At 34.5% G+C, this 17347-nt stretch overlaps 1 protein-coding gene across 4 annotated transcripts in view; it reads right to left on the reverse strand.

Moving 5' to 3' along the window:
- Nucleotides 1-17347, reverse strand: part of LOC150105306 (polyamine-transporting ATPase 13A3-like) — a 479234-nt gene that overhangs the window by 60271 nt on the left and 401616 nt on the right. For all 4 annotated transcript variants that reach the window (XM_090394686.1, XM_090394683.1, XM_090394684.1 and 1 more), the window contains one exon: nt 9022-9172. In XM_090394686.1, the coding sequence (XP_090250812.1) occupies nt 9022-9172 (151 nt within the window). The remainder of the gene's footprint in view (nt 1-9021; nt 9173-17347) is intronic.

The following is a 17347-nucleotide window of genomic DNA, read 5'->3' on the forward strand; positions in this document are numbered from 1 at the left end:
ACAGATGTATTGCCATTGAGGTTTTGTAATATTTTACTTGTTCTATATCATTTCCATTCAGAATGCAGCTCAAGTTTTCTATGCTCCTACCTGTATTCATAGTTTTGGTCTTTTTATTGAATTATTGATTTTCAAGCCAAACACTGGAAACTAATGTCAAAAAAATATATTACTGTGAAAACCTTGCAAATGTTACCAAAACATTCTGTTAATAAAATTTATGAGCGATCATTGGCATGGTTGCTAATTTTATCTATTTACCCTTATCAGAATATTAACATTTTGCCATTGCAAAGTAAAATATATTCATAATAATCAATCCTGATGATTCACTGGCTATAAAATAGCAGCCTAGATGCTTCATTACATGGAATCCTTACATTCCTAATTAAAGAAATCTACTACTAATAATAAATATTATTATTATTCTGAGATGAATTTTACTTAGATTCAGTATTTGAAACACTTACAAAAAATTCTATTAAGTCTCTGACTTAGTGGAATTCAGGAAGTAAAGTTCAGGATTTAGGAAAAACATAAGAAGCTGTATGCACAATTCAGTTTTGGTTTCAATTGGCTCATATCAGAAAATTGGGGCAAAGAAGTTTCAAAATGATATTAATAATTCTGCTATGACTGGATAAAATTGAATGAAATTTCATAGAAATTTTTAAAAATTTCTCAATTTTTATTTCAACCTGACCATTTCTGCCATGAAAAATGTATATTGAATAAAATTTTTGTTCCAGAGATAAATCATCATTATCCATACTATGAATAGCAGGTGCACTTACAGTATTATAAAATATCGCAAAATAATTATTAAACATCTCAATGACCACATATTTATGTTGTCTGCATGATAATATTAGGTACTATTCTTACTGAACACTTTAACACAATAATTCACAAGAAAATTTATTCTTTGTCAACTGCTTTGTCAATGAAATTGCTTTGATTGTTGAATCTTTCAAATGACTGTTTTTGATGAATTTTCATGGAACCGAAAATGGGACTTTCTGCAAGTCAGTTAAGTTTTCCAAATCACTTTCTCAAATTGTCCACACCAGAAGAACCAGCTCTATACCATTACATTTCCTCCACCGAACTTCATGGTATAGATGATGCATTCAGGCATAAGGCATTCTTCTAATTTCACTCCCTATGGATTCCAAAGAAAAGAGTGTTGCAAGATTTGTCACTCCATATTATGGATTCCTGCTACAACAGACCAGTAATGATATTTTTTACATCTGCATCTGTATAGTCGGTAATGTTAAAAAAACAAACAAATCCCCAGTTATGTTTTTTTTTTTACATTGGCCAGGTCATGGAACTTACAGATAAATAACAGAACAATATTCTACAGCAAAACATATAATGTCAGACATGAAAATGGTGTAGGTTTTATGGTGCACAGTAACATTTTGCCATGTGTTAAAACCTTCACTCCACTAGATGACTAACTCTGTTATATCAGTATTTCTGGTCATCTGTGTAATGGTGCAATGCACCAACATAAGATAAGGATGATGATGTTACAGATAAATTTTATGAAGAGCTAGAAAAGATATGTGATTCTTTTCATTTACCTGGTCATTGTATAAAATGATTTATGGGTAACTTGAGTGATAAAATAGGAAAAGAAGCAAGATAGAGACCAACAATTGGCCCAGATAGTCTGCATGACATCAGTAATGACAATAGGATTAGAGCTATTCATTTTGCATTCTCCAGAAGGCTTACAGTTAGTAGTACATGTTTTCCCAGAAGAAATATCAATAAACAAACTTGGCTCTTCCCAGATGGATCAGTATGCAGCCAAACAGCATCATAGAAATATTTGTACAAAAGGCACAATGCAGAAATTGTGCTGGAAATAGCTGGTGAGAGAGAGGGATCATATCATCAATTAGGTGAAATAATCTCTTCTGGGTAGTACTGAGAATTTTTAAAAAGGTTTTTGGCACACCACCCGAAGGTTGGGCAGTTTGGGATTTGATGAAGATTCTATATAAATAATGTGTTTCTGCCAAGAAAGACTAGAAATAAGTGTAAATCTGAGAAGAGGGAGGTGATCATCATCAAAAGGTAACAGCATAACTAAGATTTTTTTGTGGGAGAAAAATATTGTGATCAGTGAAGGTGATCAAGTTGTTATTACCTCACTGAAGGATGGTGTGAAGATCAGAACATTGACTGTTTAGAATAATGTAAATGATTTTGAGATGTTTGAACATTGCAACATTTGTTTCATGAGTAGAGGAATGGGGAGTGCTGTCATCAGCAAAATGTGAATAGGATAGGAGGTCAGTGAGGAAAGGTGATTTATATATATGAGGCAGAGAAAGTGAGATAATACAACTGAGATAATACCTGTGCAATTAGGAAAATCTGAAGAGAGAGAGAGGGCATCCTCTAAAACTATATACAGCAAACAGTCCAAGAGAAAACTGGCAAACCAATTATAGAAGATGGAAGGCAGACATAAGATGGCAACTTGCTGAGAACTGCTTGATGCCAAACACTGCTAAATGTTTGTTGTCCAGAGCTTCTTGATGCGCCTTGGAATTCCTGGTGATCGGTCAGTTTTCACATGGCGGATAGCCATTTTTACTTCTTCTGGTAGCTGGTATTTCCAAATTTCATATAGTACTGGAGCTGTGACTACTTGTTTAAATGAGTAAAGATTCTTATAAAACATTTTTATTATTTTTTCCATTTCACCTCTGTTTGTGTGCTTGTTTCCTTGATTATCTATGAAGGCTGATGTTAGTAGGTGCTTTAGACTTATTTATTTTTCTACTTTTTTAGGCTACTGCAGAGCCTAGCTGCTTCTGATAATATTGTCATTCTATATACATTATAGTCATCATTGATATTCTGCCTCAGTTGTTTACAGATAATTTCATATTCTAAACAGTCTTTTCCTGTATCTTTCAGTTTTCTTCTATTGTTCTCGCTGATAAGCGTTCCCTGGTGTTAGGAGGAAGTTCATAAGAGGCTCTTTCTTTGCAATTCAATAAATGATTATTAAAATTTGTTAAATCTAAGCCTTTTAATTTCCAGTCAGTTTCTTCCGCATTTTTTCTATATTCTTCTAAATTTATCTGTTTTGAGTGTCTTTTATGGTTGGAATGTGCTCATATACGTTCATTTTTTCTATGTATTTTGAGGGTGGCTCTTATTGGACGGTGGTCTGAATGCACATTATAGTAGGTTTTTCCAATGACTTCAACATCTTTTACTATTCTTTTGCGATCTGTTAGGATGAACTCAATGTCTTTCCATCTAGAGATCGGCAAGTCCATCTTTTTCCAGTTCTCTTTAAAAAAAAAAAAATTTTTTTTAAATGTATTTTTTATTTTATTATTATACATATATATTATATAATATATATAATATTCCACGTGGTTAGCCGAGTGGTTATGAGCTTTGCAACCATATGCTTGGGAAAGGAGTGTCCTGGATTTGATTCCCGTCGCTGATGTGAGTAGTTTAGGATCTTTCTCGGACACAGCCAAGTTAGCCAGTCTTGAAAAGTGGACCAGGGTTTTTCTCTCAGATTTTTTGGGGTCTTTCCTCCTGCAAGCAGACAAACTGGCCTTGAGAATATAATGCTTCTACAGACATAGGACACACCGGGAGGCATAGGCCACCCACCTTATCCTCATATAATGGTTGCGGTTATAAGGAATAGAAACCCTCAACATCACAAAAAATGTAAAAGAGGGAAAGATTAAGAAAGATATATATATATATATATATATATTATTTTATATTATTTTCATATATATTTTATTTTAATTTTTTAATTTTTTTAACTTCTAGAGGTGCTTAAGCGTCAAAGCTGTATAACTGAGAGGAGACCTTCATATAGCCTTTAAAGGAATGCAGAGAACTGATCAGGAATTCTTACCTAATGGCCAATCCTCACCTTCTCATTGTGCATCCTGTTAGGTATTTATCTGGATGCTGAATGATCAAGGATGGGCTAGCAATGTGGGATTTAGCCAACCAAATTGTATTCTTATTAACTTAAACCACAATGTAAAATGATGGTACAACATGACAGAATTTCATGCATCTGGTGCATAGCCCGGTTTAAGCAAGGCTCCCATTGTTTTCGTCAGAGGACCAGGACGAACAGCGAAAAGTCAGCTACTAGAACAAAGGCTGAGGAATTGGATAAATACCAGATCGACATAATAGGAGTGACTGATAGAAAAAAGACAAAACCTGGTGAGATTTTTCTAAGCTATAAATACAAAATGTTATATTCAGGAAATAACAATCATGGAAAAGAAGGTAGCTATAATATTCAAAACTAAATATGATAAAATTTCAACATTAATCTTCTTGAATGGCATGCAAAATCAAGTACAGCGATATGGGAAAATATCAGAATAGGAAAATGGACAATGATACTTTTTTTGTGCCTATGGTTCCACAGAAGGTTCTACTAAAGTAGAAGGAATTTCTCCGAAATTTCTTGAGGCTTTAGAGAAAGCAAATAACACAATAAAAAAAGGAAAAGTTGGTCCTTGTTGAGGATCTAAATAGCAGATTTGGAAATGATTGTCAGACATACAGAAATATTTTGGGAAAACATGGAGAAAAGGGCAAAGCTAACAATAATGGCAAATACCTGTTGGATTTCTACTCAGGACATGGACTGATTATTACTAACACGATATTCCCACATAAACATGTGCATAAATTCACATGGAGAGAAGATGCAAGGAATAAGAAAAGGCTCACTGGTGCAGAACACCATAGTGTACAGAGCATTTGAAATTGGAAGCAATCATCATTTAGTCTTGAGCAGGAAAAATTGAATTTCATACTAAAATAGGAACATGTAAGAAAGTTATAAGTTATAAAAGTTGAGCAATTTTTTAATGTAAACTGTAGACTTAAATACATAAGCATTATTCAAGAAAAACTGAAAGAGTTTAAGAACTGGAACCAAACCTCTGAGATTCAATGGCAAGCCCTGAAGAAAACATTGATTGATTTAGCCAAAGAGATGTGGTGAGGTTGTCTGCAAGGAGAGAAAAATCAGAACTGCATGGTGGACTACAGGAAGTTAAGAAAAGAAGAAAACATATTGAAAGCTCCTGGCAAATAAGTCAGCTTGTGTTCTTAGAGAATACAAAGACAAATGTAAGATGCTAAACATTGTGTAAAACTACCTAAACAAAAGTCATAGGAAGACTTTGGTCATAGAAAATAAATATCAAGAAGGTGGCAAGATATTCTGGAGACTGTGGAAAAAGCTCAGAAATGGAGGAAAGAGTGCTGTAAAAGAATTAGAGATGATAAAGGTGACATGAAAAATGCAAAAAAAGATATCCTTGAAGTATGGAGTAATTACTTCGAAAAATTGCTAAACGAAACTAGCAGTGATGACAGCACAGTGATAAAAAACACTGACCAGGCATGCAATCAGGAGTACATATCCATGCTTGAAGTAGAAAAAGTCATCAAAAGTCTGAAATGTGGAAAGGCAGCAGGAGTAGATGATATTCGAACAGAAATGCTCAAGTATGGGGGTATAAAAGTCTTACAGCAGCTGCATTGCATAGTTCAGAAGGCCTGGAATGAGGGATGAATTCCTGATGATTGGAGTAGAGCTCTCATAATATCCACATACAAAAAGGGAAATAAAACTGAATGTGAGAATTACAGAGGCATTTCCCTAATGAGTGTTCCTGGTAAGATTTATGCAAGTATACATGAGAAACGGTTGAGAAAGATTGTGGAAGAAAAGCTTGGTGAGGTACAAGCTGGATTCAGGACAAATAGAGGCTGTCAGGATCAGATTTTCACTTTATGACAAATAGTTGAGAAATCATGGGAATATAACAAAGATCTGCATTTAAGTTTTGTAGATCTGGAAAAGGCACATAACAAGTGTCAAGAGATAAGCTATTCAAAATGCTGCATTTATATTGTGTCAGTGGGACATTATATCAAGCAAGACTTATTTGAGTCTTGCTTGTTTATTTCATCACATCTTTATTTGAGTTGTAAGTCAGCAGTTAGAATTGAAGGAAGTACAGGAAGATCGTTTGATTTGTGTTAAATCAGGAATCACATTTAGTACTGTGATTAGGCTAGGAGGTATTTTTTTTGTATCTTTTATATAATTTGGAATCCCCTCTAGAGACTAAAGACGAACTTTTTTTCAAGCTTCTTCCAACATCAATTAAGCAGGAAAATGGTCCCACACACAACAATGAAAACCATTCCCCCCCTAAAGACATTCATAAACAGCCATGGCAGGAGTTAACCTGCATCATGTTGTTTGGAAATAACCGCCGGTTATATCTTTTCAATGAGTCCAGTGAGGTTATGTGCTTGCATGACAGTTCCAACAAGAACCAAGGTCTCATCCTTCAATGAAATTTGTACTGCAAGAAAGGATGAGTGTTTTCCATCAGATTCTTCTGTGCTAACAATCATCTACAAGCAACATTAAACAATGGCTTGAAAAATGTGATAGGTATGCATATGACTTTGATCTTTTTTTTTTTTTTTTTTAGTTTTTGGAAAGACTGCATTGTTTATTTTTATACTTATTTTCTAATGCTTTATCCAGGAGATGCTGCTAGTTAACAGACAAGATAATTAACAGCAAAACATGTGAATAATTTTTTTTATATTTTGTAGAAGATAAATCATACATTTATACAAAGACTCTTCTTAACCAAACAAATCTCAACAGAAATGATGGACTGAAATTATTCTTCTTATAGAAAATAGTTGACTTCATTACATATATGCATGACTGGTATATGTAATGAAGAATTACATATACCAGTCATGTGCAACAGTTCCCCCCCACTCCTCGTTTTAAATTATGCAGTTAGGACTTCATCCATTTTAGACCATGCCACTTTATGGCATTTGCATAACCCACACGTTTTCATTGATGAATCTTCTGGTTGTTTCGATTTAATTTAAAATTCATACTTAAGAATGCTTTCATACTAGAGTGAAAATTTTATGATAAATGAAAGTTACCACATAAGTTATTCCATAGTTATATTTTATTTTATTTTACAAGTTTATTTCCTGGTATATTACCCTGCCAATTATTAATTTTCTGCTACTGGGTTCTAATAAGTTAATTTTTTTATTTTTATTTTTAATGTGGACTGTGATAGAAACTAATTGGAGATCTCTGCTTTATAGCCATCTCTTGAACATAACACCTCTAGTTTTATTCTAGTATCTGAAGATTTATTTATTTATTTTGTTGCTTGAACCACGGGATCGAAGTCCCAAATGTGAAAATATACACACTAATATGCTTTTTTTTTTTTTTTTGCTGCAACAGGGCCCTCAAATAAAATTTATTTATCCTCTTCTTGCCTCATAGCAAATAAAAGGCCAAGATCTTTTTCTTCCAGATACTTCTGTCTTCTTGAGCTACCAATTTGGCATCTCTCCAGCTCTCCTCTAAGTCAAAGCTCTCCTGGAATCTCTCTGCTCTTGACTCTCAGTATGTGTCTAATCCATTTCCATCTGTGTTTTTTTTTTTTTTTTTTTTTTGCTCAGTCAGTTTATATAAGTCAATGTTTGTTATATGCTCTGGGACCAAATATTTTTAATATTTAATGCAGATACTTCATTTAAAAACTATTTAATTTAACTTTTTGTTTTTATGGTCAGCTTCCATGTCTCCGATCCATATAATAATACAGCCTTAACATTGCTATTGAAGTTCTTTATTTTGGTTTTCTTATGATATTCAGATGGTTTCCATAAATTATTTAATTTTCTGAAAGCAGTCTTTGTTTTTGTCAGTTTTTGCATTATATCCTTGTCAGTTTTCACCTTTAGTATCTACATTTGCCTCTAAGTATGTAAAATTCTTAACTTCTTCCACTGCACATTGATTGATTTTAGTTTCTTTGTGGCATTTACTGTTCAATTTTGTTTTTTTTTCGTCTTGTTTATTTTAAGACCTAAATTTATAAGGTCTGCACGGTTGGTCAAGTGGCTATGCACTTCATAACCACATGCCTGGGAAAGGAGTGTCCTGGGGTTTGATTCCTGTCGTTGACATGAGGAGCTTAGATCTATCTTTCTCAGACATAGCCAAGTTAGCTGGTCTTGGGTGTGGACTGCAGAGTTTTTCTCCCCAGTTTATCTGGAGTTTTTCATCCTGCAAGCAGGCAAACCATCCTTGAGAACTCAACACTTCTACAGACATAGGATACACTGGGAGGCATAGGACTAACCAACCTTATCCTTGTGTACAGTTGTGGTTAAATGAATAGAAAACCCTCAACACTGCAAGGTAAAAGAAAGGAAAAAAGAAGAAGATCTATTTGTTCTTCAATTTAAAAACTTTTGTTTTTTAGCCATATTTATTTTGAGACTGCTGTTTTAAACAAATCTCCTGATTTTGATTGTATATTAAATGTATATATTTTGAGTTGTCTTGAGATCATCCAAACACATAACTCAAAATATATAGATTTAATATCTTATCATAATTCAAATTACCAAAATCTTATCATAGTATACCACTTGCATCACATCTTATTGTTATTATTGTTAAGTAACACCTCCAGGGAGTCCAAAGACTCATCGAGGGAGGACACCTACTCTACAGCTCTCTGTCTCCATCCTCAACTTGTAGTTGTCTACACTACAACGAACCGCAACTACCATCATCATCTATGCCAACGGCATCTACCGCCCACCATCACTACTAGTATTTTCACAGATAATCACAAACATCCATGCCCATGGCAGGATTCGAACCTGCAGTCTTTTGGCTGGAGAGCAGATACACTAACCACTTGGCTAACCAGGCTGGGTGGTTAGTGTATCTAAAAAATAAATCTAATAATTTATTTTAAATTAAAAACCATTTATTTATTAATTTTTGTGTAACAGCTTAACATACCAAAAACTTATACTGTTTAAAGTATCCTAGTTACCAATATTCATTATTTAAAATGTGTGATTATTTTTAAGATAAAATATCCAGTTAATAGTTACCATTTCTGTATCACAAGAAAAATAATGACTGCCACCTCTATGGAAATATTCAAAATTATCTGAAGCATCAGTGAAGTTACATTGGACATGCTGACTAGACTACTCGGAGGACTCTTTGCTACAAGTTTAGGATATGCCCCAGTATAGCTCACTAGTAAAAAAGGAATAACTTGTCTATATATCTAGAATATTTTAAAAAGCAAAAATATTTTAACATAAATGGGAAGAGAATTGGTACTCAGACTTTTTGATGTGCTTACTTTTATTCATTTATAAACATTAAATGAATGTCATTATATATAATGTTGAATAAGTCATTTAAAAATTATTATAAAAAATTATATATTATTTAAAATATAACACATTTGGTTGCACATATGCATTGACCATGCATAAATATGACAATGGTTATGATGTAGTACTCTTAAAATGAAAAATCTTAAAGGTTAGAAAGTTATAGAGGACTAAAAGAACTGTAAATAAAAGTCAATGAAATACAGAAGGAACTGAGTAGAACAGGCATACAAGTATAAGTAAGCCAAAAATTATTTCAGAAATAGTTACACATTATTTAAAAGATAACATATTTGGTTAGTCACTTGCCTATGCATAAATATGACACTGGTTATAATATATTCATATGAAATAGAAGTGAAAAACTGTAAACATTAGAAAGTTGTGGAGGACAATATGACACATTAAAAAACTATGCAGAATGTAAATAAATTAACGTCAGTGACATGCAAATGGAGGTACACCACTGGTCACCTTAAATCTGGTAGATTCACACCCACTGTATAGTACCTTTTGATATCTGTCTGTCAACCACCCCCCGATCCAAATGTTTATATTCCAATCCCATATTCTCCAGTTTATGCAACAGCTTTTTGTGTGATATCCTATCAAATGCCTTAGAAAAAATCCAACATTATCATAGTGTATCTACTCTACAGCTCTATCCAACTCGGCCGTAACATTGTTATAAAGCATGAGCAAATTGCGAAAACATGACCTTTCTTTAGTAAACCCATGCTGTTCCTTGCAGAGCATAGCATGTTTGTCTACCCATTTCTGTATGCAAGTTCTTACCGACTTCTTTAAAACCTTCACTACCACACCAGAGATACTGATAGGTCAGTAGTTGGACACACACCAGTTTTTGCAACACTCTTGTGCAATGGAACTATCATACATTCCTTTCATTTCTGTTGTATCATTCTTGAGCTGAAACTCATGATATACATGTTAAAGGCCTAGCCAATTCAGCTGAAAACATTCCTTTAGCAAATGGGCTGATATTCCATCTGTCCCTATAGACAAATTCTTATCCAGGTTATGTAACAGCTCTTCAATCTCATTTTCATGAACCTCTAACTCTTCATCCAATGTAGCAGTAGCACTGTGCACCATGTTACACACACCTGTAGAAAGTTTTTTAACTTGGGTATACTATGTTAAAGATACCAAGCAATTTTATAAGCTAGGTTTTAATCCTTTTATCCCAAGTAAGTAAACAGACAAGTAAGTCAAGTTTGCGCCTGCACATGGTGCAAGTCTGACTTACTTGTCTGTTTCCTTAGTAGGAAAATATTAAGGAAAGCGATCGGAGCTTACTCCACCTTTACACGAGTTGCCTCTGACTTGCACTACGTGCAGGCGCAAACTTGACTTACTTGTCTGTTTGGTTACTTGGGATAAAAGGATTAAAAATCTAGCTTATAAAATTGCTTGGTATCGTTAACATAGTATATACCATAGGTAAAAAACTTTCTATATCTTACTCTCATCCAGAGATTTTTGTTTAATAAGGTCAAAGCACCTTGTGGCAACTTGTTTAGGTAAAATTTATAAGCTCTGCATTACTTCACCCTTAGCATTTTTATTGCCTGGCTCCCATTGATGAGACCACAATAAAGGTTGAAACCAGTCTGGGTAGTGGCCCTTACCTTTAAGGGCCACTACCCAGACTGGCCCTTACCTTTAATGCATAGCATCATACATCTCCACAAGGGGATGTGCTTTGCATTAGGGGAAAATACTAAGGAAAGTGATCAGAACTTACTCCACCTTTACCATGAGTTGCTTCAGACTTGCACTACATGCAGGTGCAAAGTTGACTTACTTGTCTGTTTGCTTACTTGGGATAAAAGGATTAAAACCTAGCTTATAAAATTGCTTGGTATCTTTAACTTACATACACCTGGTTGATATATCTTAGCAAAGTGAGCACTCATTAACTGAACAATCTCATTAGCTTCTGATGCTCGAGTACCATCTGTATTCAATAAAGTTATTCTTTCACATTCGTTCTTTCTTTTGTTTGCGGTGATAAAATTCTTTTGCATTAAATTAAGCTTGCATGGCCAATTTCTTTCATATTACAGCTTAGCTTTCTGCACAATACTAGTTACTTTTCTGGCCTGAGCTTTATATATTTCATAACTCCCACTCTTATTCTCACAATATTCTTTCCACATCATCATCTTCTTTTTATGGATCTCTTGCTTAATAAGGTTGCACATCCATTTCACTCCCATCCTGTTCATTCTTTGAACACTAAGTATACATTCAGATACCATCTCATTTAAGCACTCTTTCAAAGATTCCCATGCATTGCTGACATTTTTCCCATTCAGTAACTGATACCATGGGACCAAAAATAGTATTCTACTAAGTTGATCAAAACTTCCAGCTTTGTGGTTCAGCATGTAACCTGTTTTAATACAAGCATTAATACAATTAAATACTTCCCAAGAAAGTACAGAATGATCACTGTCACCAACTGGTAGTAAAATAGCCATATTCTTGACAGAGACCCCTTCTGACACTATGAGCAACTCCAACACTCTTTGACCTCGAGTTCCTTTTCTCACATGCTGCTTGAGAAAGTTGTCTCGCAACAATTCAATAAATTCCTCTTCTTTCTTATCAGGAGATTTCTCTTCTACCCAATCAATGTCTGGAAAATTAAAGTCATCCATAATGATACCCATAAGGCTAAATTGGTGATGCATTTCTTAATCCTCTGCAACTGGGCCACCAAGTCTGTAGCAACACTCCACCATCTATATCATTTTGTTAACTTCCACTCACACCAGATAGACTCAAACTCATTGCTACATGGGACATTGTAACCATCATTGTTTTCTTGTGTTTATACCCTAACTGAACTTAATCCCTTAACGCACCAATTAAAAATGAGAAAGCGGTTGTTTTTCCACCAATTTTTTTATTCTTTATTTTCTTTATACACAAAAGAACATTAACAAATCTTGGAAAAAAACATAAAAAATGTCTCTTTTTGCAAAAAAAACGTTAACTAAACTGCATCTACTTCACTAAACCTTAACTCAGGCAACAAAAAAAATCTTGAAAATAATAATGTTTTAGTCAAAATTTACCACTGTGTGGTAAATTCTAAAAACACGAGATGACACAAAGAGGAACATCACAGTCAGTACACATATATCATGTTTCTTTGCAAACACTTTTATTGTGTTCATTCCTTTTTCTTGAGCAGAGGAAACACTGGCAAGTTGGATTTTCTTTCTTTTCTGTTGGTGGTATGAAAGATGGAAAATGTCGTGCAGACAATCTCAGTGATGATGGGATATTTAATGGATGTCCACTTCTTGAAATGCTTGTAGTTTTATATTTTTCGATGGAGAGATCGATTACTTTGAGGCAAAAATCAAGTGAATCCATCTTACTGCTAGATTTTTGGTAAAGCACGAAAGCGTTCCACAGTGCCAGGTCTAAGAGATGAAACAAAATCTTTTTATAATACTTCTTGCCTCTCTTTCTGGGTACAACATACAAAGACAGGTGTTGATCAATGCGATCAACACCACCCATGGTATGGTTGTAATCCAACACAAGTTACGGTTTTTTATTCTTCCTTTGCACGTCTCTATATCTACCATTGATGTAGTGTGAATGGTAGAGATAAGGGAGAAATCATTACACGCACTTTCCCTCTCTGAAAACCAATTACTTCTCCAGTTTTCAATTTTTTATTCTTCAATTCGTTGGGTACTTCTTTTCGTGATAAGCATAATGTTCCATAAACATCAGTCTTATTTATTATCAATAGATCTGCTAATCCAGGTGAATTATAGAAATTGCCCATAGTCAAACAATAACCTTTATTCAATAAAGGTTTCATCAACGTCGTCACTACTTGCGAAGACATTGGAAGATTGCTAAAATCTCTGTCCAGCATGGTATTCTTGCCAGTATAGATTATAAATTATAGACATATATCCATTAGTATAGTATATCCATTACACACAATCTCAGTTACCATATCTGATTCTGATAGCCAGATTTCACTAATGCCAACAATCTTAGACCACATAATATTCAATACAGCAACAAACTCAACCCCTTTGTTTCTGATGCTCCTGGCATTTCTATATAGACATAATAAATTACCACCTAACCTATTCTTATAATTAGATATACAATCTATTTGGTCTTGTTCCAGGATTTTCTCTTTTCCTTCCCCAGAAATACTCAAAAGGTCTGAACACAAAGCATATTTGGGTTCGGACCTTTTGACCTTCATATTAGCTGGCTTGGTGGGCCAAGAAGTGGTTAGTATATCTGCTCTCCAGTCAAAAGGCTGCAGGGTTTGAATCCTGGTGGTGGTGGTGGTGGTAGTGGTAGATAACATTAGTATAGTTGCAATTTGTTGTAATTGGTGGATTGAGTGACGGAGATGGAGAACTGTGGAGTAGTTTCTGTAGAGTAGTTTCATCATGTTTATAAGCTTGTAAGTTTATAAGCCACTTAAGTAAGTTTATAAGCCAGTTAAGTTTATAAACCAAGAGTTGACTCTGATTCTATGATGCCTTTTTAAGTTTTCATATTCTACTTATCTCTATCCTACATCATGAAAATTAGCCAACATCCAACCTATTCATAAGAATGGCAATAAATCCATACCATCAAACTACCACCAATTTTTCTAATCCCAGTTCTTTGTAAACTAATGGATAGAACCATTCAGCTCCTTCATTACCTAGAAAGTACTCAACTAATAAATGATCACCAAGATGGATTTTGCCACTCTCAAATCAACAGGGAATCTGCTTACCTGTATCACTCAAACATTCTCTTGACAAAACCAAAGAAAAATTTGGTGAGCCTCGAGTAGTCACTCTCAAGGCTTTCAAACAGGGTATGGCACAAATGCTCATTACATAAGCCCATCATTTGGTCTATTCTATGACTTCTGCAACTGATTGCTGCTTTCTGACTGGATGTATGCTAAGTGTGATGGTTAAGGGTTCCTTATCCTCCAACTATACAACTAATGCTGTAGTTCCACATAGCTCTATTCTCTTGCCCTCTCCCCTACTATATATTAATGACCTCCCCCAGTTTACTACTAGCTCAATACACAGCTTTGCCGATGACAGCATACAATACTCCCCCTCATTCAACAAACCAGGTCCCACACAGATTACCACAAATTACCAATCTTTGATGAAGTTTGGACAACCTTGTCAGTTTCAATGTCAGCAAAGCACAGGTCCACATTATCTCACAAATAAACAACTGTTTTCTTCCAGTCATATTCTCAACAACACTCAACTCTAGACTAGACGAGATCTCTCTTCTTGAAATTACTCTACCAACAGACCTCTATTGACATAAGTACATTATAACTATTGCTTACTTGGCATCCAAAAAAATTTCTATTTCAGGATTTCTATTTTGCTCAATGCATTACCTTACCTTTGAACAGCTATTAGCCCTATACAAATCACAACTGAATACCATTCACATATCCAGAGTTGTGTCCACAAGAGCTCCCTAAAAATACTCAATACAAATGAGAGCAGTTAGCCTAATTCATGATGCATCTCTCATCAATTCACTCCACCCACTCTCACATAGATGCACAGTTTCTGCTGCTTGCATCTTCTAAGAATATCTCCAAGGTCAATGTTCACCTACATTGGCATCAATAATTCCTCCGCCCTCTGTTAAATCCACTGAAACACATGCAGAAATTATTGTACTCTCCTTCACAGTCCAAACTCCTCCTCCTTTCTACTGCTGCTGCTCTCTGGAGCAGTCTCCTATCTTATGTGTTAGCCAGGGAAAACAATCCACAACTGTTCCAACTAAATATGAACAAGTTCCTTCTTGCCTAACCTACAATATTTTCAAGCAGATGGTTTTTTTTTTTTTTTTGTGTTTACAATTTCAAGAACCATTTCCATGTTCACTGTTCATCAGTAATTGACATTAGTAATTCTCCTACTTTTCTCTAAATCTATTGAAACACATACAACAGCTACTCAGGACTCCAACTCCATATGCACAGAACAAATTTTTCTTCCCTTCAATCCTTCCTTCTATTCACATTTAAGTCCTCCTTCTTATGTGTTGGATTCTGTAACTGGTTAAAGCTGATCACAATTGTATTTCTGTATAAACAGAAGCCAAAACAGAATACAATTTGGTAGCTAAGTCCCAGATTACTAGCCCATCTTAATTCATTCAGTATCCAGGTGTATACCATAGCAACTAATGGGGAGTGCATTCTAAAAAAGGTGCAATGGAACATTAGCTCAGTAAAAAAAGTTTGTTCCTCTTATAAATTATGTAAGGTCTCTCGCAGTTATCTGGCTTTGACTCTGGAGCAATTGCTACTCTGATAATATTGGAGTTAATAACAGACTAATCTGGATGAAAATTGTTAATAGGAGGTTAATAATAATGTAAACTTTATCATGTATTACTATTATATTTCCTGTACATCTCTTCAGGACACATATCAAAATTTTGATGATGCTGAATCATTTCAGTAACATGTAGTGATATATTTCTTAATGCTAGTCCTTTTAAATCATCCTGAAATTCAATTCTATCCTAGACTATTCTAAGTCAATGAAGTACAAATAATGTAGCAAATTGTAGAAATATAATTTCTTGTTAAGTATAATTCACACCGCTAGAAATTTATTATATTTCATTTTTTTCTATTATTTGTTTTAGAATAAATATAACACCAATGCAATGATCTCTCCCTACAGAATCACTGTCACTATTCATTATCATTTAACTGTGATTCTAATTCTTCTTTAAGTTTTGGCACACTTCTGTAGTTGAGCACAGAAAATTTAGTCCTTGATTTAATTATTAGGTTCAGATTTCATTTCCTTTTTTAACTACTGCCATTGTAATATTCATCCTCCACCTGTCTGGGAAACTGTCTTTTGTTAAAGATCAGTTTAATTAAGCTCTTCATGTGTTTAGTCATTTCTTTCTTTCCATATTTAATATTCATTATAAATTCCATTAATTCTAGCTGATGTCCCGTTTTTCCATTCTGAGATAAATAATTCTATTAATTTATTATTTCAATTTGTTTCATATTTTTTTACTGTATTTAATATTTATGACATTTCTGCTTCTTCCATCACCTTCATACAAATCAGTAAAATTATTTTTCCACTATTCTGTTTCCTCTGGGAGAAGTATTCATCTATCAGGGGTGATATATCTAATTATAGGCAGGATGCTTGCCAAATGTCACAGCTGTATGTTATCCTGGTGGATTCCATTTAGCACTGGAATGTCTCCTCCTAGTGGTTTTCCACCAAGCATATAACTACTGTAATATACAGGAACTAATTGAAAATGTCCATGACAAAATTTTTCTGTAGGTAAGAAGAATTCTGGATAAGAAGAATGCATATGTTTAAGAAACACACCTCTTGCAGGATGAAGCATCTAAATTTCTGGGAGGGAAATCCCTATCATCTCTGCCTGAGAGATGCTTGAAAAGTCTGAAAAGAAAACAACCAACTAAAATAAATCTGCAGTACAATGATGTTTGCTTATAGGAAATAATAAATTTTTGTTATAACAATATATCAGGCTATAATTTTTTAGCCAGATATATTGAAAATGGGGTGCAAAGTACAACATTCCCCATGGTGAATCCTGGGGTGTTGAGGATCCTAACCACTATTGAACCTGGACCCAACATCACTAACAGAGCTCTGGCAAACACTTCAGAATCCTGGTCAGGAGAAGTATATATGTGACCACAGCAAAGATGTCACTACAACAACAGAAACGGCCCCAAGTCCTGTGCGGCCCACACTCACCTTTCTACGGTGGTGGTAAGGCACCGAGTGTGGCCAGGGGTGCTACGCATCTCACAGAAGAAAACAGGCCGCCTCTTAAATCTATGAAAATGGCAATCAGTACCCTCAATAATCGAGCTTTGGCAAGAGACTACAGAATAGATTTATTAATCAAAGAACTAACTAATATCAACTTGGATATCCTGCTAGGAATGAAA

This window comes from Typopeltis vanoorti, chromosome 6 (genome assembly GCF_054136105.1).
Source record: "Typopeltis vanoorti isolate ZY-2024b chromosome 6, IOZ_Tvanoo_1.0, whole genome shotgun sequence".
Taxonomy (NCBI): Eukaryota; Metazoa; Arthropoda; class Arachnida; order Uropygi; family Thelyphonidae; genus Typopeltis; species Typopeltis vanoorti.